Source organism: Salmo trutta, chromosome 29 (genome assembly GCF_901001165.1).
Source record: "Salmo trutta chromosome 29, fSalTru1.1, whole genome shotgun sequence".
Taxonomy (NCBI): domain Eukaryota; kingdom Metazoa; phylum Chordata; class Actinopteri; order Salmoniformes; family Salmonidae; genus Salmo; species Salmo trutta.
Genome location: NC_042985.1, coordinates 43,809,646 through 43,832,057, shown reverse-complemented (window position 1 = coordinate 43,832,057; position 22,412 = coordinate 43,809,646). Strand labels below are relative to the sequence as shown.

The window sequence follows — 22,412 nt, the reverse complement described above, 5'->3', positions numbered from 1 at the left end:
TAGAAGAAGAAGCCTGCACCAGCTGGGGATGTAGAGGAGCGAATTAAACATGCCTCCAGCGACGCCCGAATGTAATTGTCGGGTAGGAGTTCTATGGCGCAGTTTTATGAACGATGAGGAGGGAGGGTGGCGGATTGCCTCTTACTAAAGGCCTCCCGGAGGTCGGAAAATCTTGGTCTTCAATGGATGCCGGGGAACACCGCGAAGCTCTTGGTGGGGGTCTTAGGCATTTAGTCTGGCAGTTCTTACCCCAGTCTAGTAGGTGTCCTGTGGACCAAGAGAATAGTGGGTTATGTAACACTAGCCAGGGGTTCCCTAGGATAAGGGGGTTCTCAGGAGCAATGATCAAAAGAAAACTAAGTCTCTGAGTGGTTCACTCCAACCTGCAGTAGAATGGCCTTGGTCTGATATTCCACCTGGCCGGAGCCGATGGGGCATCCATCGAGGGCTTGAATCTGCAGAGGGATGGGACATTTCACGCAGGGGATTTGTAATTCTTTGGCGATGTCTTGGTCAATGAAATTATCCGCGGCCCCGGAGTCCATGAAGGTTGAATGTGGTGCTGACTGTTGTCCCAATGGAGGGTTGCGGGTAGTGTCAGACGTTGACCGGGTAGCTGGGGTGTAACTGCATAGCTCGTCTGGGTCTCCTCTTGTCCTAGCGAGCCCCGGCATTTCTCGTCAACTCTGGGCATGTAGAACGGAGATGGCCGAGCCCTCCGCAGTAGAGGCAGCAGCCATCGCGCATCCACCTGTCACGTTCCTGTGGGCTCAGATGTGTGTGGCCCAGCTGCCTGGGCTCCTCAATGCTGAGTTTGGGGTGCTCCGGAAACTGGGATGTGGTGGTGTCAAAAAGGCGCTGTCTCACACTTTCTCGGATGCGGTTGTCAATCCTGATGGCCAGCGTTATCAGGGACTCGAGGTCCTCTCCCAGTTCCCGAGCGGCCAGTTCATCCATGATGGAGTTAGACAGACCCTGGTGGAAAGCGGTGACCAGTGCCTCAGTATTCCACCCACTCTCGTCGGCGAGGGTGCAGAACTCAATGATCGAAGACAGCCGCTGGTCTGACCCCTTGGCGGAGGTTGAATAGTCTGTTTGCAGTTTCTCTTCAACCAACTGTGTGGTTGAAAACTTGTCACAACTCGGTAGTGAAGGCTAATATGGAGCTGCAGGATGGTGGCTGCTGTTCCCACACCACCGTTGCCCACGCCAGGGCCTTGCCCGAGAGTAGAGAGATGATGTAGGCGATCATGGCACGATCGGTGTGGAACGAGGAGGACTGTAGGTGGAACCCTTTGCATCCTCCTGGGTAGCCGTCATACCGCTCGGGGGCTGGGATCTTGGGTCCCGGTGCAGGTTCCCTGGAGGAACTACGGTGACGCCTGTAGCACTGGGCGATGAGACTTGGGCATTGGCTCCTCGGGTTGGGCCTTGGCTGGAGGGAATCTGTAAGTTCCCGGAGGGTCTCTGATATTTGGGAGAGTTGTTCTTGCTGCCACCCCAGCAGTACTCCTTGGTGGGTTGTAGCATTCTGGATGTGGGTGATCTCTGCTGGGTCCATGTTGAGGCAGAAGCTTGCTGTGACGTGGTGAGGTTGGACCCAGGTGCAGAGAAGAGACCAGATGAGGAATCAGTGGTTAAGGATAAACGTAATACTTTACTGAGAAACAGTAGCCGCAGGATCACAGTACACTTGAAAAAACAACAAACACTAAGTCTCAAACTCCCTCAGGAAATGACCGCGCACGGTGAACAATTCAAGCTTCTGCAAAGGACAACAGAAAACACACCTCTTTTAACAGGGAAATCATAATGAGTAAATAGGACACACCTGAGTGTCATTAATGTCTCTAGGACGGTCTCTGCCGCCCTCTGGTGACAGGTGGAACCATGACAAAATGTTTAGTAGGAAACAACTTAGCCATCATTATGATCTCGTCACATTTACTTGAGACAAATGGTAATGTTGTCATTACAGTCAATAGCTAGCAAAGTTTGTAAAAAATAGCCAGCAATGCTTACGTTAGCTAGCTAAATTCCGGTGGTCTCCCCTCAGTCTTAGCTTGCTAGCTAATGTTATACTGCATCTAAAGTCACTCTTAGTACCAAACTTACCAATCAATTCATTATTTGCCTCCTTTTGAAATGTCATTGAATTTCCAAGCCACTGTTATGCACTTGTGATGAAATCAGCGCTCATTGAGAATGCATTGAGTAGAATGCTTGATCAGCCGGACATGCTTCTCAGAAAGGGGCTTGCTTGTTCAGTGTATCATTCATATAGCTTGCTAGCTAGATAGTTGGCTGTGATAGAAATTATATAATCATACAAGCTAGCTAATTGTTTCAATGCACTTTCCAAATGTGAAATTACATGACAATAATAGCCTGGGTACAAGGTTACTAGCTAGCTAACTTTTTGCAAGGGAATGCAAAACATTGTGCCATGGAACACAATACATTTTTGTGAGGGAACACAAAACATTTTGCGGGGGAACACAAAATATTTGTTTTCTAGTTGTCCCTTGTGTAGTCTTAACATTCGGTATACTCCCCCTGTCCTAAGGGTAAAAAATGACCCGCCTTCACTAAACCTCTAAAATAAAGCAGCTTAATTGAATTTTAAACCCCAAATCTATTTTGCATGAAGAAACAACCTGTCATTCATCACAAACTTTTTGAATATCTGGGTTTCCCTTCTTCACAATGCAGAAAGACTGCATTTAATCAGTGGACACCCCTTGTTTTTTTTTTACAACACACCTGTCATAATTGTTTGCTTTACTAAAGTACAGGTTTATTATTGCTAAAGGTACTGCACAGGTGTAAACATTTTTTTTAGCAAGAGATAGCACTTGTATAGTCTAAGAAAGTAGCAGAAATCTGCACAAATTTGTGTTGAATGCATTTTATTGAAGGGAAACAATAACAGTCTTGAACTTTTTTGACAACATAGAGATATGTTCATATATACTGTACAATGACAAATTCAACTAGAAAATACTGGTCTTCTCCCATTTTTTGAACCATTGCCCCACCCACAAGGTGTATAAACAACAACAATAAATAAGAATAAAAGAAGATAATAGATACAAAACAAAAATGTGAAGAACATAAATCAACAACTTTAATTAGCACATGTAGGACAGTATTCAAGTGTGTCTGCATGGACTTTACAGATATATTTCTCACACGTGCAGCACATAGTATTTGTTTTACAGTCCTTCTTTGGGGGGCAGAATTTGGCATCTCCTCCTCTTGCCTGCCCCAGCTGCAGCTGCAGCTTCAGGTGGATCAGGACAAGATTCAGCCCCCTGAACAGCTTTCACAAGCGCTGCAGAGGCTGCTGTGCAGGGGAGGCTCTCCCTTCTTTGAATGTGTGCCGTTACAAGTGCCTTTCCCAGCTGCTCCAGGAACACCCACCTCTTGTTCCGCTTAACAGGCATCCAGGTAGGGTTGATCTTGTTCCATATCACAAAGGCATTCTATGAGGACACATCAATGATGTTATGGAAGATGACCAGGGGCCAGTTGTCTATGCCACTAGAGATTCTGGGTTCGAGTCCAGGCTCTGCACAATTGGCCCAACCGACAGTTGTGAAGATCTGTAGAAAAAAACAATCCTTTTTAGATAATATTTTAAGGCAGCAAAATGTGAAGACTGTGCAAGGGGTGTGTAGACTTTCACTAGGCACTTTACATGTAGGTTCATTGTCCCATGTGGAGCATAGGCCATCAACAACGCCTCTCCAGCTAGCTCGACCTTGGGCAGTGTTTTATGGTTGATTCTAGGAGTAGCCAATCTTTCTGTGTTGCCCAACAGCAAATGTTAGTTAACCACCCTTATAACAAAACAATACTAACTACTATTCTACTGTTGTTGCCACTCTTGCTACCTTTACCTACACTAATGCTAATTAGAATGCAATCATCATGCATCTGACCATTCAATAAACACGCTGTTGTATCTGGAAGTGGCTGTAATGACAACATAGTGCAGATATCTGCTTAATTTAATAGGAGATTCCCCTGTCCTTGTAAAGTACCGCTGTCTCTCTATTAACCTGCTGGCCACTGTGTCGGTGTGGAAGGAAAATCTGGATGACAGAGCACGCTTCTTGTAGCGCGACCAGCAGGATTCCTGACGCTCCAAGTCTTCTCCAGCTCCCGTGCAGAATCATGGGAAGTGTGTCTGGAACCTAACCTCTCATCTCTGGCCAGGAGATGAATCTGCCTGAGTTCAGTCATCTAAACTCCATGGACCATGCCTGCATCCCAAATGGCACCCTATTCCCTTTATGGTGCACTACTTTTGACCCGGGCACTTAGGGACTATATAGGGCACATAGGGCTCTGGTCAAAAGTAGTGCACTATAAAGCGAATAGGGTGCTGTTTGGGATGCAACATATGTCTTTTTTATCATTTTAAGAGACAGGCCCGTGTTTGCCTGAAGAATAAAGATATGTGGATGATTTATCACATGGTGCTACACAAGGTTAATAAGGAGGAATCGATGCACCATACAGTTGTTCAGTATATGGCCCAAACACTATTAACTTCTAAACGTCCCAATCGCGTGGCGCGAAATACAAATACCTCAAAAATGCTATAACTTCAATTTCTCAAACATATGACTATTTTACACCATTTTAAAGACAAGACTCTCGTTAATCTAACCACATTGTCCGATTTCAAAAAGGCTTTACAGCGAAAGCAAAACATTAGATTATGTCAGGAGAGTACCCTGCCAAAATAATCACACAGCCATTTTCAAAGCAAGCATATATGTCACAAAAACCAAAACCACAGCTAAATGCAGCACTAACCTTTTGATGATCTTCATCAGATGACACTCCTAGGACATTATGTTATACAATTCATGCATGTTTTGTTCAATCAAGTTCATATTTATATCAAAAAACAGCTTTTTACATTAGCATGTGATGTTCAGAACTAGCATACCCACCGAAAACTTCCGGTGAATTTACTAAATTACTCATGATAAATGTTCACAAAATACATAACAATTATTTTAAGAATTATAGATACAGAACTCCTTTATGCAAACGCTGTGTCAGATTTTAGCTTTCGGCGAAAGCACATTTTGCAATATTCTGAGTACATAGCTCGGCCATCACAGGCTAGCTAATTTGACACCCACCAAGTTTTGGGCTCACTAAACTCAGAATTACTATTCGAAAAATTGGATTACCTTTGCTGTTCTTCGTCAGAATGCACTCCCAGGACTTCTACTTCAACAACAAATGTTGTTTTGGTTCCAAATAATCCATAGTTATATCCAAATACCTCCGTTTTGTTTGTGCGTTCAGGTCACTATCCGAAGGGTAACGCGCGAGCGCATTTCGTGACAAAAATTTCAAAATATTCCATTACCGTACTTAGAAGCATGTCAAACACTGTTTAAAATCAATTTGTATGCTATTTTTCTCGTAAAATAGCGATAATATTCCAACCGGGCAACGTTGTATTCATTCAAAGGCTGAAAGAAAAAAATGGAGAAGTCTCGTGAACGCGCATCTCAGTCTCACTGTCCCCAGGCTGACCACTTACAAACTGCTGCTGTACTTTGCCCAGAGACAGCAGACACCCCATTCCACTTTCTTGCGTCTTTAGAGAGCCAATGGAAGCCTTAGAAAGTGTTACGTTACAGCACAGATGCTGTATTTTCGATAGAGATGCAACAGAAGGACAACAAATTGTCAGACAGGGCACTTCCTGTATGGAATCTTCTCAGGTTTTGGCCTGCCATATGAGTTCTGTTATACTCACAGACACCATTCAAAAAGTTTTAGAAACTTTAGAGTGTTTTCTATCCAAATCTATTAATTATATGCATATTCTCTGGGCAAGAGTAGTAACCAGTTTAAATCGGGTACGTTTTTTATCCGGCCGTGAAAATACTGCCCCCTAGCCCCAACAGGTTTTAACAAACTCTCAAATAGTCTTGAATAGTTTGAATTCTGGATACTGACGTATTTTGGAAACATCTGACCAGAAGTAGGACTTAGATCTGATGACTCAACCATTGAGATATTTTGTGTGTCTGTATTCCTGTGTTCCAGTTGAGGATGCTGAGTATATGATCATGAGCTGTCCATCAGGGTCCCCAAGCAATGATCTCAGGGAAACCCAGCTGTCAGGCACAGGTACATGAATGCATTTCTCTCGCCAGTATGTGCATTTGATTTTGTCACTGGTTTATTGAGGTGGATGTGATACAGGTGCAATTTCCTGTGACATCTGACATTTAACCTGTGACCTGGCTGTGACCTTTACCCCCAGTTGGTCTGTTCCAGTCAGGACCAGACCCGGACTCAGCCGAGGAGACTTTGTCCTCTGCCTCTACCGAATGGCTACGGAAAGGGGTAAGTGCTTATCATAACATCTGCCATGGCTGTTGCTAGCTCTGGTCCAGGGCGTTAGTGCACATTCCTCCACTAACTCCCTGTATTGAACTCCATGGACAAAGTTATTCTCCAATTTGTTTAGTGACTGGATTCAATACAAAAACGTGCACTAATGAGCTTGGCCAGAGCTACACAGTTGCCATGATATCTTGGGTATATGTGATACATTATAGTTGATGATGTGTATCTTTGGTTCCGTGATATTTTTTTCCATTGCATTTGAAATCAGTTGGACATTTGGCCATTTAAGATAGGGCTGCTCAACTGTGGTGGGACAGATATGTGAAAAGGGGTGTCTTGTTGTTGGAGTCCTGAGATGTTGTAATTAGCTGCCTCAGGTACAATTTAGTGTGCTTTTATCACACAAGAATGTGAGACGAACATTCACAGGACTCATTTGGCCTGCTTTATTAAATGTTTCAACTAAAAGGTAAACACATGCCTGTGCGACATTGTAAGAATAGGTTTGCTTTCTAAATTCAGAGAAGACTGTTATTGCATCACAAAAAAATATCTGCAGCACTAGTTAACCGTTTTGATTATGTGATGCGGCAGACATTTTTGAATGTTGGGAGAAAATTCAGGTGGGATGAAGATACTCTGGGTCCTGTGCTCCTCTTCAGATGACTGGGAGAGAAAGTTGCAGCAGGGAGGTGAAGATCCAGTGACAGCATTTATTTGCAGGGCCTTTGCTAGAGCCTGTGAACATAATGACAAGGGAAAGTGCTAGGCCATGCAGCACTAGTAGCTGAGGGGCATGAGGGGGAGGAAGGGGTGGCAGTCTGTGATGTGGGCTGCTAATGAGAGAGTCCCTGGCCCTGCTGAGGTTTGGTGAGGTCCAGGCACGTCTCGTCGAGGGTTGAGGAGTACAAAAGGTCAGAGGGCACGCTACTGCCTCGAACGGGGGCTTTTTCAAGTTGGCAGGGGGAGCGACCCAAAATAGACAACAAAAAGGGTGTAGCCTACTCCAGAGATAATCAGCTCAGCCACTGTAAACTGAGCCTCCCTTCTCCTCTGCTGTATGGAACTCTGTTCCTACGGCCTCCTCCGGCCTATTGACAGGGTCACAGAGAATCCCAGCATGGGGATTCATAATCAGGGTTTATGCTGAGGATCAAAGTGGGAATGAACGGTTGAGGGAACCAGGGGTAGTATCAGCGAAAGAGGAAATGCTCTGTTTATGCGAGAGGCCATCTCCTCTTCATCAATGATGCCATTGGTGGAGATGGAGCCAGAGTAGAGGAAGTGGATGTTCATGTCGCAATTACATTTGTCTACATGATGGAGTGATAGAATACCCACACAGAAGAGGAGAGGAGGAAGTCTGACGGTTCGAGTCAGAACCCCCCGGAGACCATGAGCTCAGAGGTAGCCTTCCGTTCTGTGGACGCACGCACGCACGCACGCACACACACACACACACACACTAAAATGACCAGGCTACATAAACAAACACAGACACACTCATGCACACATGCACGCACACAGGCAGGAAGTAGGGCCAGAACCCCGAGAGAAGGAGCACTTTTGAAGAACCCATAGGAGGCTGCTGTGTTTACCATCAAACTCTGCCCATAATTCTCTCGCAAATCCACTTAAGACTCTCTTTCACTTCCATAGAGAAATATTAGCTAGCATTTATAAGGCCAGCAAACAAGTTCCTCAAACACTATAGGAACGTATTTGCAAAAGAATATATGGGGGATTGGAAGTGATGCAGACAATTACATTAATGGAAGCTACAATCTACCTGCAATATTAAAGCTGATCTACCCCATAAAAAAAAGAATAGGAATATAATATAGGAACATATTTCCTCCAACGTTATAACGAAAAGGTGAGGGCATCCCGAGTGGCGCAGTGGTCTAAGGCACAGCATCGCAGTGCTAGCTATGCCACTAGAGATTCTGGGTTCGAGTCCAGGCTTTGTCGCAGCCGGCCGCGACCGGGAGACACGATGGGCAGCGCACAATTGGCCCAGCATCGTCCGGGATAGGGGAGGGTTTGGCCGGCAGGGATACCCTTGTCCCATCGTGCACTAGTGACTCCTGTGGCGAGCCGGGTGCAGTGCACGCTGACACAGTCACCAGGTGTACGGTGTTTCCTCCGACCCATTGGTGCGGCTGGCTTCCGTGTTAAGTGGGCATTGTGTCAAGAAGCAGTGCAGCTTGGTTGGGTTGTTTCGGGGGACGCACGGCTCTCGACCTTCGCCTCTCCCGAGTCCGTACAGGAGTTGCAGCGATGAGACAAGACTGTAACTACCAAATTGGATACAACGAAATTGCGGAGAAAAAGGGGTAAAAAAAAAATACAATTTAAAATAAATGTGCTATTATTTAAAAAATAACTTTAAAAAAGGAAAGGGGATCACGTTACGGTAACGTGATCCCCTTTCCTTTTTTAAAGTTATTTTTTAAATAATAGCACATTTATTTTAAATTGTATTTTTTTTTACCCCTTTTTCTCCGCAATTTCGTTGTATCCAATTTGGTAGTTACGAGATGGCCGCATGAACTAAGAGCTCCACACAAGTAGTTTCCAATTCTTAATCTTACCTCCACTTCAAGTTAAAACTCCTTTAGCTTTAGTCAAAAAGTCATGGCGGCTACAAAAAGCGACATTACAGGTGACATTTTTACCTGGACTCAAGCATTAGCGGCGGAAAAAGCCTCCAAGAAACAGCTAGCTTCAGAAAAAGCTAGCGCCATTAGCCAGGAGCAATGGTGCTAGGCCCAACAAATGCCAACCTCGCACTCTGTCGAAGACATCCTTTCTGAACTGAGATCCCAACGTTCAGAACTCAACATCAAATTAGATGGCATTAACTCTCAGCTCAGTGTGATAGGGGCAAGGTGACAACCCTGAAATGCTTTGCCTGACATCAACAACAAGATAACCATCAACGCGGGGCGCCTGGATGAGGCAGAAGGGCGAATCCTATCCATGGAAAACTCACTGACAGATGCCATGGAAACAATAGCATATGCTAAAAATAAACTAGAGCATCTGAAAGAGAAAACAGAGGACCTGGAAAACAGGGGGCAAAGGAATAATTGTGTTCTATTAAATCTGGGCGAAAAAGAAGAGGGAAACATGCCACTGACCCACTACCTCAAATCAAATGTATTTATATAGCCCTTCTTACATCAGCTGATATCTCAAAGTGCTGTACACAAACCCAGCCTAAAACCCCAAACAGCAAGCAATGCAGGTGTAGAAGCACGGTGGCTAGGAAAAACTCCCTAGAAAGGCCAAAACCTAGGAAGAAACCAAGAGAGGAACCAGGCTATGAGGGGTGGCCTGTCCTAATCTGGCTGTGCCGGGTGGAGATTATAACATTATACCTGCAAGACAAACTTCCCGAGTGGCTCCACCTGTCCACTGACAGGCCGATAGAACTCGAGAGAGCTCACCGAGCACTGAGGCCCCCACCAGCAGCCAGACAACCACCGCACCCAATCACCATACGTTTCCTGAGATTCACCGACAAGGAACGAGTCCTACAGGCGGCAAAAATCAACACCATTACAGTGGGATATGCCAAACTCACTTTACAGCAGGACCTGTCAGCTGGAATACGTCAAAAGCGCAGAGAGTTTGACGAGGTGGAGAAATACTCCATTGACCGAAGCATCTTTAAGGGATTCAAATACCCAAACGAGCTCAGGATTCTTCACCAAGGACCCTTGCAACACTTCAAAACTCCCGAAGAGGCAAAACGTTTTTTGAAGGACAATCCTGGTTACTGAGAAATGAACCAATGACTAAAAGCAATTACTGTTATTACTAAAGAAGGTAAGACAACAAATAGCCGCCATCCAAAGACCCACCCGCCCCTCTAAATGCCATTATAGCCGTCTAATTTATATTTATTTTCTTTTAGCTGAGAGGGATAGGCTCTATAGCCTAACCTAGGTCTACTAACGTTTCAGCCTACTTTTATTTCCCTTTTTTTTATTATTATCATTATTTGTAGTTATCATTTTTACATAGGCCTCCACCATTCATAGGCTGTCGATTACGACACATTTACAGACCTATTTACAGACCTAATGAGAAGCTCAACGTGTCAATTTTATGCCTATGGCCTTATCCTGCTGATATTACATTTTAATAAAAACGAACAACTTATCCTATAGATCCCTCTTCAGGATTTGCCCTAACATTTTTATTTTATTTGGTCCAAATGACAAATTAGCCCTATGCCCTTTGGGGGAGGTATATGTAGGCTGGGCTATTGATTTTATTTTCTTCCTCTTTTTTAATGTGGTCTGGATGGGGGCTACGTTGTCACTTACTCAATGCGGGGCGGAGAGGATGAGGCATTTCTTTGGTGGGGAGGGGGAGACGTTGTGCGTTGCTTACTGTTCCCATGTTTTTTTCAGAACACAGAATTGAAACTGAGCGTGGGGGTAATAGATCCAACGGGATATGTTGAGTTGTTTGGGAACTCGGCTGGGGGTGTTCAGAGATTGTTCTTTTATGTACACCATTTATTTTTATTTTATGTGATCGCAGCTGTAACTATTATCCACCTTTACCCAGAGATGACTTGCACTAGAGTCCGATTACTGTTCGATGACGATGACTAGTACCTTAAATCTACTGACATGGAACTGCCATGGTCTAGGTCATGCAATACAACGGAAAAAGATACTATGTGCTCTAAAAAAGGAAAAAGCAGACGTTGTGCTATTACAAGAGACACACCTCTGTGATGCCGAACATGCCAAACTCCGCAGAGCTTGGGTGGGACAGGTGTATTTCTCATCTTTCAAATCAAACAGTAGAGGTACAGCCATACTTATCCATAAGAATGTTCCATTCATAATTGACAAAATCATATCTGATCCGGAGGGGAGATTTATTTTGATAACTGGGTCACTGTATGGGTCACTGTATGGGCAACCAATTACTATCTTAAACATATATACCACTAGCACAGATACTACTGCTTTCATGTCAAAAATGATATCCCTGTTCAATGAGCATTGTGTTTCCTTTGGAGTGCTGGCTGGAGATTTTAATTGTACCCTCAACCCAACCCTGGACAAATAATCTCAAGTCCCCTCCCCAAATCCTAGATCTGCAAAGATGTTGAACTCTCTTACTAAAGAGATGGGACTGATAGATATCTGGAGAGAGACTAATAGCTCATCTATGGAATATACATACTACTCTAATGTCCATAACACCTACTCCCGTATAGATTACATTTTTATCCCAAAGATTTTCATAAATTCAGCCACGTGTACAATCGGACCCATAGCACTTTGAGATCACGCCTTTGTCCACCTCCGCTTTGACCTCTGCAAAAACATTCCGAGGTCAAAGAGCTGGAAATTCAACACCTCCATGTTATCAAACGAAACGTTCCATACATTGGTAACTACACGGATAGACAACTACACACAAGACAACAAAGACTCTCCTGTTTCTCCGGCCACAATGTGGGATGCTGCCAAAGCCATACTAAGGGGTCATGTAATTGCATATGCTTCCTCTAAGAAAAAAGCAATGGAAGCACACAGGCTAGATCTTGAGAGGGAGCTGGAACGCTGTAAAAGAAAGTACATAAACAATCCCCAGACAGCACCTCCTGGCATCAACTTAAAGCAGCCAAAGCCAAACTGAACTTGGACTATACTCGGGAGATAAAAAAAAGTTTTCTTTACTCAACAGAAAGACCATGAATTTAACAATATGCCGTGTAGATTGCTTGCTTACCAATTAAAAAAAAGATCAGTCTGTCACGCCCTGACCTTTGAGATCCTTATTTTTCTCTATGTTTGGTTAGGTCAGGGTGTGACTCGGGTGGGAAAGTCTATGTTTTCTATTTCTTTGGTTTTGGCCAAGTGTGGTTCCCAATCAGAGGCAGCTGTCTATCGTTGTCTCTGATTGGGGATCATATATAAGTTGTCATTTTCCTTTTGAGTTTTGTGGGATCTTATTTTCTGTTTAGTGTCTGTGTCTGACAGAGCTGTTCGCTTTTGTTTTGTTGCTGTAGTTGTTTTAGTGTTTCTTGAATAAACGAATCATGAACACTTACCACGCTGCGCTTTGGTCTACCCTTCCTACCACCAACGAGCGCCGTAACACAGTCAGAGCGTACAATCATGGCTATCCGAACAGCAGGTCACATATGACCCAAAAAAGATAAATTTAACTTTTTATGATTTTTACTGCAAACTATATACTTCTGAGAGAAAACATACGGAGGTAGAACTCCATTCTTTCCTAGAGGGAATCTCGCAACCTAAACTATCAGAGACCGACCAAGAAGATCTCAACTCCCCCTTCGGTCCTGGAGGCAATTACCTCCATGCCACCTAATAAGTCCCCCGGCCCAGTTGGATTCCCCAGAGAGTTCTACAAAGCTTTTTAGCCCCAGCTTAGCCCTATTTTCATGCCAATGCTGGATGATTTTTGCAAAAACGGAGCTCTCCCAGACTCTATGCACACAGCTCGCATTGCAGTGTTGCTCAAAAAAGACAAGGACCCTCTATCCTGCTCGTCCTTCCGGCCCATAAGCTTGTTGGATTTCGACTACAAAATAATTACCATATTGCTCGCCTAAAGACTAAACATTCTTCTTCCCAAAATAATAAAAGCGGACCAAACTGGATTTATTAGAGACAGGTACTCTTCTGATAACATTCGCTGTCTTTTTTATATTTTTGATCAAGTAAATGCACAGAAGACCCCCTGTCCTGCTGGCTTCACTGGGTGCTGAGAAGGTGTTTGACAGGATGGAGTGGAGCTTTCTGTTCTCAGTCTTAGAAAAGTTCAATATGGGCCCAAACTTTATTAAATGTATTAAGTCCCTATACTCTCATCCAAATGCCATGGTGACTACTAACGGACTGAACTCTGACAGAATCCCTTTGGTGACGGGGCACAAGACAAGGGTGCTCGCTGTCCCCCCTGCTCTACTTGTTGGGGGTGGAGCCTCTGGCAGAATTGATAAGGAGCAATCCAAGTATTTTGGGTGTTTCTGCAGATTTCGCTCTATGCGGATGATGTCTTGCTCTACATATCCAACCCTGAGAAATCCCTCCCATTTTAGACGCAATTGCTCAGTATGCCAAGTTTTCAGGATATAAGATACATTTTAACAAATTCACTGTTTGCCCTCTTAATCTTACACTCACCAGCTCTATGAAGACACTCTGTCCATTCCAATGGAAGACACAGGGGTTTCAATACCTTGGGATATTCGTAACACCAGATCTGAATAGCCTTTTCAAGGAAAATTATCTTCCACTCCTGGATCGAATCAAGAACGATCTCCAAACCTGGATCTCCCTCCCAATTAGCTTAGTCGGAAGAATTAATGTCATCCGTACGAACATCCTCCCTAGATTGAACTATTTATTTCAGATGCTCCCATGCTATCTCCCGGTTTCCTTTTTCAAAACAACTAACTAAAGCATCAGCCAAATGTATATGGGGCAATAAAAAACCTAGGATCAAGTTCTCCCCTCTATCGAAACCTGAATCTAAGGGTGGTCTTGCCCTTCCATCCCTTCAATTGTACTATTGGTCTGCCCAAATCCGCAACATGCTAACATGGATCACAAAAAGACAAGACTCAACGTGGATTCAGATAGAAGCCCAATCCCGTGGTTCATTGCCCCTAAGCTCAACTATATTCATTAATAACTTTAGTGAAGTGGGCAACATAGCCAAAACCTTTGTGATTTACAGCACCCTACTAGCGTGGAGGGACTGTAAGAAATACCTGGGCATTTCCTCCCAAATATGTTCTCACTCGTCTATAGTATGCAACCCAGACTTGCCAAAAGCCCTGAGTGATGCCAACTTTAATCTTTGGCATACTCTAGGAATCAGGACATTTTCAGACCTATTTCATCAGAAAACCACTACACTGAAATCCTTTCAAGAGCTCTGCAGTGAATTCAATGTGCCAAGATCCATTTAAAAAAAAAAAATATCTTCAAATTAGACATTTCATTTCCTCATTTACTTCCAAGAGGAGGTTTAGAGCTCAGCTGAAAGAAGTGGAACACCTTTTTGCTACAGCACAATCCATTAAAGGCAAAATCTCCTTTATCTATAGACTCCTTTCTGAGAAAGGGGGCTCCTCCTTTACTCCTTTGAAAATAATCTGGGAAAAGGATCTTGGTCTGAGTTATGGGCGGAGGTTTGCGACAGGGTATACTGCTCCTCTACTAATGAAAGAATCTAATTACACATTTTTGTACAAATTTTATTACACCCCAATGAGATTCCATAGAATGAAAACAGACATTTCTCCTAACTGTAAAAGATGTACCTCTGAAAGTGGAACCTATATGCATGTATTTTGGAGCTGTATAGAGATTGACAGATTTTGGCAATCTATACATACTGCTGCACAGAAAATACTAGATGTACAGTTTGATATGACCCCATGTATCTATGTTCGTAATCCCCAGCAGGACTTTGTTCTTGATCCTGACAGAGAAAATGTGTTTATGATTATCACATACATTGCTAAGAAATGTATTCTTCTATTGTGGGCTTCTAATACTTCTCCTACATTTAAAATGTGGATTGACCAGATTGTTGACTTTCTTCCTTTTGAAAAGCTCACTTATGACCTCTGCAAGAGACAGCCCAAGTTTGATAGACTCTGGTCTCCACTACTCAACTATATTTCAAATTGGACAGAGTGAATGAGGTGATTAGGGAAATGAGCAGATACATGTTGTGTAAGGTGCTGTAAAAACTAATTATTTGCTCGTCGTCTCGGCTAAGGCTGGAAAAAGCTAATAAGAACCTTGATAGTGCTGCTGTCAATGTTGGCTCAAGGAAGCAGGAGAGGCAGAGTCAAGCGCAGGAGACAGAAAATCCGTGAATACACTTTTAATGAGCATCCACAACGTACGAGCACGGTAGGGCAGGGCGCATAAAAACAAATGCTCCAAAAACCCCAGCTCAAACACTAAGCAGGGACGCAGCCCACAATAACCTCTGCGGCAAAAAAAACACAGGCAGAGGGAAACACTCGTTCCTCAAACAACATAAGTCCTGATACAGAACAATCACGCACAAAACACAAACCTACCTAGCTAGACTAAATACCCCCCCACTAACAACTAATACAAAACAGGTGCGTGCCTAACCTAGACCTAACCAACAGAAAGTGAAACAGGATCGGTGGCAGCTAGTAGGCCGGCGACGACGACCGCCGATGTCGGTGTCGTGACAGCTGCAGCAAGTTTTTTTTCTTTTTTTTTTATAATAATTTTTTATGGTGTTTTTTAAATTATTATTATTATAATTGTTAGTTATTTTTTTTAAGTCTCACATCAGTGAATGTGGAATGGGTTTTGTTGGTTGATTGAAAAACAAGAAAACATAATAAAACTTTAAATTGAGAAAAAAAAGTACACAAGTGTTCTGGAGACTTGTGGGCGGAGTGCTGATGATGTCACCCACCATGTGCTTTCAGCAGCCTGATTGTGTCTGAGAGAAAATCCACACACAATGTGTCTCTGACCACCTCCTATGGTCTGAACACAATCAGACCTCAATGCAACTTTTCCAATCAAATCAAATCAAATATTATTTGTCACATTCACCTCAGTAATGCTTACTTACAAGCCCTTAACCAACCATGCAGTTTAAAGAAAAATACGTGTTAAGTAAAAAATAGACAAGTAAAAAATAAGAAATAAAAGTAATAAATAATTAAAGAGCAGCAGCAAAATAACAATAGCGAGGCTATATACAGGGTGAACCGGTACAGAGTCAATGTGCGGATGCACCGGTAGGTTGAGTTAAAGTGACTATGCATAGATAATAAACAGAATAGCAGCAGTGTAAAAGAGGAGGGGGGCAATGCAAATAGTCTGGGTAGCCATTTGATTAGATGTTCAGGAGTCTTATGGCTTGAGAGTAGAAGCTGTTAAGAAGCCTTTTGGACCTAGACTAGGCGCTCTGGTATAGCATGCCATGCGGTAGGAGATAGAACAGTCTATGACTAGGGTGGCTGGAGTCTTTGACAATTTTTAGAGCCTTCCTCTGACACCGCCTGGTATAGAGATCCTGGATGGCAGGAAGCTTGGCCCCAGTGATGTACTGGACGCACTATCCTCTGTAGTGCCTTGCGGTCGGAGGCCGAGCAGTTGCCATACCAAGCAGTAATGCAACCAGTCAGGATGCTCTCGATGGTGCAGCTGTAGAACTTTTTGAGGATCTGAGGACCCATGCCAAATCTTTTCAGTCTCGTGAGGGGGAATGGGTTTTGTCGTGGCCTCTTCACGACTGTCTTGGTGTGCTTGGAACATGATAGCTTGTTGGTGATGTGGACACCAAGAAACTTGAAGCTCTCAACCTGCTCCACTACAGCCCCGTAGATGAGAATGAGCCTTGCTTGGTCCTCCTTTTTCTGTAGTCCACAATCATCTCCTTTGTCTTGATCTCGTTGAGGGAGACGTTGTTGTCCTGGCACCACACGGCCAGGTATCTGACCTCCTCCCTATAGGCTGTCTCATCGTTGTCGGTGATCAGGCCTACCACTGTTGTGTCATCAGCAAACTTAATGATGGTGTTGGAGTTGTGCCTGGCCATCCAGTCATGAGTGAACAGGGAATACAGGAGGGGACTGAGCACGCACCCCTGAGGGGCCCCCATGTTGAGAATCTGCATGGCGGATGTGTTGTTACCTACCCTTACTACCTGGGGGCGGCCCGTCAGGAAGTCCAGGATCCAGTTGCAGAGGGAGGTGTTTAGTCACAGGGTCCTTAGCTTAGTGATGAGCTTTGAGGGCACTATGATGTTGAACACTGAGCTGTAGTCAATTAATAGCATTCTCACATAGGTGTTCCTTTTGTCCAGGTGTGAAAGGGAAGTGTGGGGAGCAATAGAGATTGCTTCATCTGTGGATCTGTTGGGTCGGTATGCAACTTGGAGTGGGTCTAGGGTTTCTGGGATAATGGTGTTGATGTGGGCCATGACCAGCCTTTCAAAGCACTTCATGGCTACAGACGTGAGTACTACAGGTCGGTCGTCATTTAGGCAGGTTACCTTAGTGTTCTTGGGCACATGGACTATGGTGGTCTGCTTGAAACATGTTGTTATTACAGACTCAGACAGGGAGAGGTTGAAAATGTCAGTGCCAGTTGGGTAGCGCATGCTTGGAGTACACATCCTGGTAATCTGTCTGGCCCTTCGGCCTTGTGAATGTTGACCTGTTTAAAGGTCTTACTCACATCGGCTATGGAGAGCGTGATCACACAGTCATCCAAAACAGCCGATGCTCTCATGCATGTTTCAGCGTTATTTGCCTCGAAGCGAGCATAGAAGTAATTTAGCTCGTCTGATAGGCTTGTGTCACTGGGCAGCTCGCGGCTGTGCATCCCTTTGTAGTCTGTAATGGTTTGCAAGCCCTGCCACATCTGACGAGCGTCTGAGCCGGTGTAGTAGGATTCGATCTTGGTCCTGTATTGACGCTTTGCCTGTTTGATGGTTCATCGGAGGGCATAGCCAGATTTCTTATAAGCTTCTGGGTTAGAGTCCCGCTCCTTGAAAGTGGTAGCTCTACCCTTGAGCTCAGTGCGAATGTTTGTTGAAGCACCTTTGGCAGCGATTACAGCCTCGAGTCTTCTTCTTGGGTATGACGCTACAGGCTTGGCACACCTGTATTTGGGGAGTTTCTCCCATTCTTCTCTGGCGGTCTTCTCAAGCTCTGTCAGGTTGGATGGGGAACGTCGCTGCACAGCTATTTTCAGGTCTCTCCAGAGATGTTTGATCGGGTTAAAGTACGGGCTCTGGCTGGGACACTCAAGGATATTCAGAGACTTGTCCCAAAGCCACTCCTGCATTGTCTTGGCTGTGTGCTTAGGGTTGTTCCCTGTTGAAAGGTGAAACTTTGCCCCAGTCTGATGTCCTGAGCACTCAAGGGGAGCAGGTTTTCATCAAGGATCTCTGTACTTTGCTCCGTTCATCTTTACCCCGATCCTGACTCGTCTCCCAGTCCCTGCCGCTGAAAAGTCTCATAGTAAAGGGTCTGAATAATTATGTAAATAAGGTATTTCTGTTTCTCATTTGCAAAAAAATCTAAAAACCTGTTTTCGCTTTGTCATTATGGGGTATTGTGTGTAAATTAATGAGGACATGTTTTTATTTAAATCCATTTTAGAACAAGGATGTGACATAAGAAAATGTGAAAAAAGTCAAGGGGTCTGAATACTTTCCGAATGCACTGTAATGCCCATAAAGAATGTGTTCAATGTAGGCTATGAAACATTTTGCTTTACAATGCTTTTTGTTATTGTTCTGAACTATTCATAGAGGCTATTGTCTCACTCATTATATATTTATCAATTGATAATTACATGTCAGGATTCTAGAATTGATTGACAATATTTACCTCAGACAAATGGCGATGTTCAGCTCACCATTGTTGTGTCTGCTCTTGCAAATGTCGTGTCTGTGCCTGCATTGCGAGGTCCCATCCTGGACAGCAGGTCATCAAACTGGGCTTTATCAAGCCTGAAATAGCCCTGGAACAACACATCGTCAAACCGCAGCTGCTGCACCAGATGAGGGTATTCTCCATACCGGCTACGGGATATCAGGATGGGTTGAACCCACATGGAGCGCCATCGCTGTAGGTTCCACAATTGATAAATCGCCACAATAGCCAGGAGATTCCTCAGTTTCCAAATCTTGATGGGAATGGAGATATGTGAATGAAATCAATATTTATAGGCAATTATTTTCCCTCCAAGAATATAAATATTAGCAGGAACATTTCAGTGTCAAGGTGTCAATAATGTTGTATTTTAAAAAATGTGGCTATCACATGCAAATAAAGAACTAAATACATGTTCTGATTTTAAACTTGAATTGTATTAATAATTTAAAAAGAGCTTCAATTAGCATTTACCTGTGAATAAATTCATGAAATGCAGATGGATTAAACTATACTGAACAAAAATATAAATGCAACATGCATCAATTTCAAATCTTTTTCTGAGTTACAGTTCAAATATGGAAATCAGTCAATTGAAATGAAATTCACTCGGCCCCAATCTATGGATTTCACATAACTGTCAATGTTGCATTTATATTTTTGTTCAGTGTATTGACCCATTTTAATAACCAGATCTTCATACAAACTTGCTCTGATCAATTCTTGATGCACAACCGAATGTTCTGCTATATGCTGTCAGCATCCCACAAGTGAACCACCCTGGGTGGCCGAAGTGGCACGCGGCGAGTTACCGCTGTATAGTCTACACGGGTTGTAAGGGGTTGAGTGGACCTAAACCATGCCAGGAAAATACACCCCACACCATAACAGCTCAAACAACTCACGTGTTTCCTTTATTATGGCTATTACTTGTATGTATTCTATTAGTGTGCGAAGTAGGGCTGACCCCATTTAGTCGACTGGTCGATTGTTTGGTTGATAGGCTGTTGGCCCACCAAGATTTTTAGTCAAGCAGTGGCAAATATATATTTAAAAAAATATGGCACAAAAGACACCTGTCTGATTCACGCCTGTCTGAGTGGACTAATCCATTGCGGAGTCCGCGGGGATGGCATACCAGTATCACCAGTTGTACATTTATCGATAATTACCATCATTTCTCATCTACAATGTTTGTTTGGTTACGGTAATTTTTTAATGCATTGAATTTATTATTATTACAGTTGTCATGATTGTCCTGTGAGGATCAGAATGGGTCAGATCAGCTTGGCAATGGATGACAGTAACCAGACCTTCTCTCACCCACAGAAGAGGGGAGGAGGGAACTGGGCCGGTTTTGACAGCTCACACCCTGTCCTAAATTAAAGGAGAGAAGATCCAGAGAGGTCTTCTAACATAAGAACATGGGGAATGGTCAGAGATGATCTCTAGAAAACTAATGTCATATTGGTTTTTATTTTGTGATGTCATTAAAAAGGTTATAAAGGAAATACTGTAACTTGGAAAGTATATCCCCTTTATCTGTCAAGTTTCCATCCTTAACGTTGTATATGAAATATGACAAATGATGAAAGTATTTTTGTTACTTTACGAATGTGATTTTAGGAGCCATAAGAGAATATGTCTTCTATAAACTGTGCACAGTAAGTTGCCACTCCCCGAGTGAGTTCAACGAGCATGTCAGCCTGACGGAACCGCCCATTTCGAGAGAGTGCATAAAACAATTGGTATTGAAATTAACATTTGACCAGAAAAGCGTAGACTGGTTGCTACATGTTGGAAATGGTTGGAACTTGGAACCTCTACACGAGGTGAAGAAAATAAACTCAACTCCCAGACTAGACCAGAACATTGCCATGTTGCAGCTGCACGTGTAAAGTGGTTCAAACTCTGACTATCAACACGAGGTGATGAGAGGAGAAAACTCCCCTCTCGGACAATCACTGGTACGGCTGATTAGCTGTCCTAAGTCAAATATTGAGAAAACTCTTCAAACTATCCTACTACTCTTCTCAAATCACCGTATTCTCCTAATCTCATCACCAATTGGAACCGTCAACACGGATGGCTAACCACTTCCAAGGAGCATCTTCCAGAGCGAACAACAGTAAGATAAACGGCGAACAGCATTCACACGTAAATACATTCATGATTTCTTACTCAAACCTGGCAGCGGTCGTGTACAAAGTAGTTTCAAAATGTATCATCGATAAGAGTCTATTTTCCGATAAGTGTCCCCCCCTCTTAATTTTCTCTGTAACAAGCCGCCTTATGTTGTGTCAGTCCACTAGGGACCTTTTCTCATGTATTAAGTGTGTATGTTTATTCTGTGTTATTATTTAGTTATCTAGTAAATAAATAATGAAACCAATTTGTGTAGTACTGAATCATAGGTAAGGCTGGGGTTTTTGCAGATCCAAGAAGGTTATGACTGTTCAGAATGATATGATAAGAGGTTATGAATTAATACATTGACTGTTTTATGGATATGATAGGTAACTTTTTAAACAACCGCCCTCGTGGTGCCCCAAATTCCTAATGAGTTAATTGTTACATGATTAATTTAATCGGGTAACAATTAAACATAGTTAGTTGATTTGATAAATAACAGTCATCAGACTAATGAAAGTAAAGTCACGACACAGTCTTACCGTTGTCATTGTAGGACTGGACATGTTTGTAGAGCGCACAACCTATGATACACTTGTGAGGAAAAAGTTTTGGTTTATTTCATTCCATTTACGAGTTGTCAATTTATTCATTGTCTTTTGTTTGGCTGTCAATCTTGAGTAAGGACATGCTCCTGATTACACATAGAACTAGGTCTAGGCTACCTGGCCTGTGCGCAAATGTAGGCTTATAAATGTGCCCATTTGGGAATCTGATACTATTTCTGATTGTCTTAATTTAGCTTCTCAAAGTAATGTTTTCTTCGCCTCAAAAAGCAAGTAAACAAAGTCTGTTTTTAGATTCATTGAGAATGACAATAGTTCCTCAATGTAGCCTATTTGAGAAAAAAAAATCCATCTCTCTCCCTTTCAATAACCACTCAGCATGAAAGGTGAAAAAATGTAATGCTCTGATCCATTGGAAATGTCATAAAAAAGGTCACCTGATTTATTTTTTATCCTTGCGTAAATAGCATACAGCTGTGTCTGTCTGTCCGGAGCTCACTGGCACAAGAACTAAAGGCCCAGAATAGTTTATACAATGTTGCAAGTTTGCTAGCAGGCCAGACCCAGTTGATACAATATTTCAAGTTTCTTGCAGACAGGCTATGCATAGCCAATGTAATTTATAAGATATTTATTTTTATCTGGATATTTTCTACCTGCTGGCTGCAATGTTTTTATTTTTTGGCTTTATGTAGACTATTTTTACATATTGGCAATGGCAAAATAAGTTACTTTTAGATTTGTATCATTTTCATTTAGATTGAATTTGTATTTAACCACATGATATTGATTTTGAGATATGAAGACTTTGTTATAAATTAAATGAAACTGTTCCACAAAAATGTGCATATGAAAATCATAAC

At 43.0% G+C, this 22,412-nt stretch overlaps 1 protein-coding gene across 2 annotated transcripts in view; it reads left to right on the top strand.

Moving 5' to 3' along the window:
* Window positions 1-22,412, top strand: part of si:dkey-220o5.5 (actin filament-associated protein 1-like 2) — a 99,115-nt gene that overhangs the window by 52,628 nt on the left and 24,075 nt on the right. For both annotated transcript variants that reach the window (XM_029722291.1, XM_029722292.1), the window contains exons 3-4: window positions 6,085-6,168; window positions 6,305-6,387. In XM_029722291.1, coding sequence (XP_029578151.1) covers window positions 6,085-6,168; window positions 6,305-6,387 — 167 coding nt within the window. The remainder of the gene's footprint in view (window positions 1-6,084; window positions 6,169-6,304; window positions 6,388-22,412) is intronic.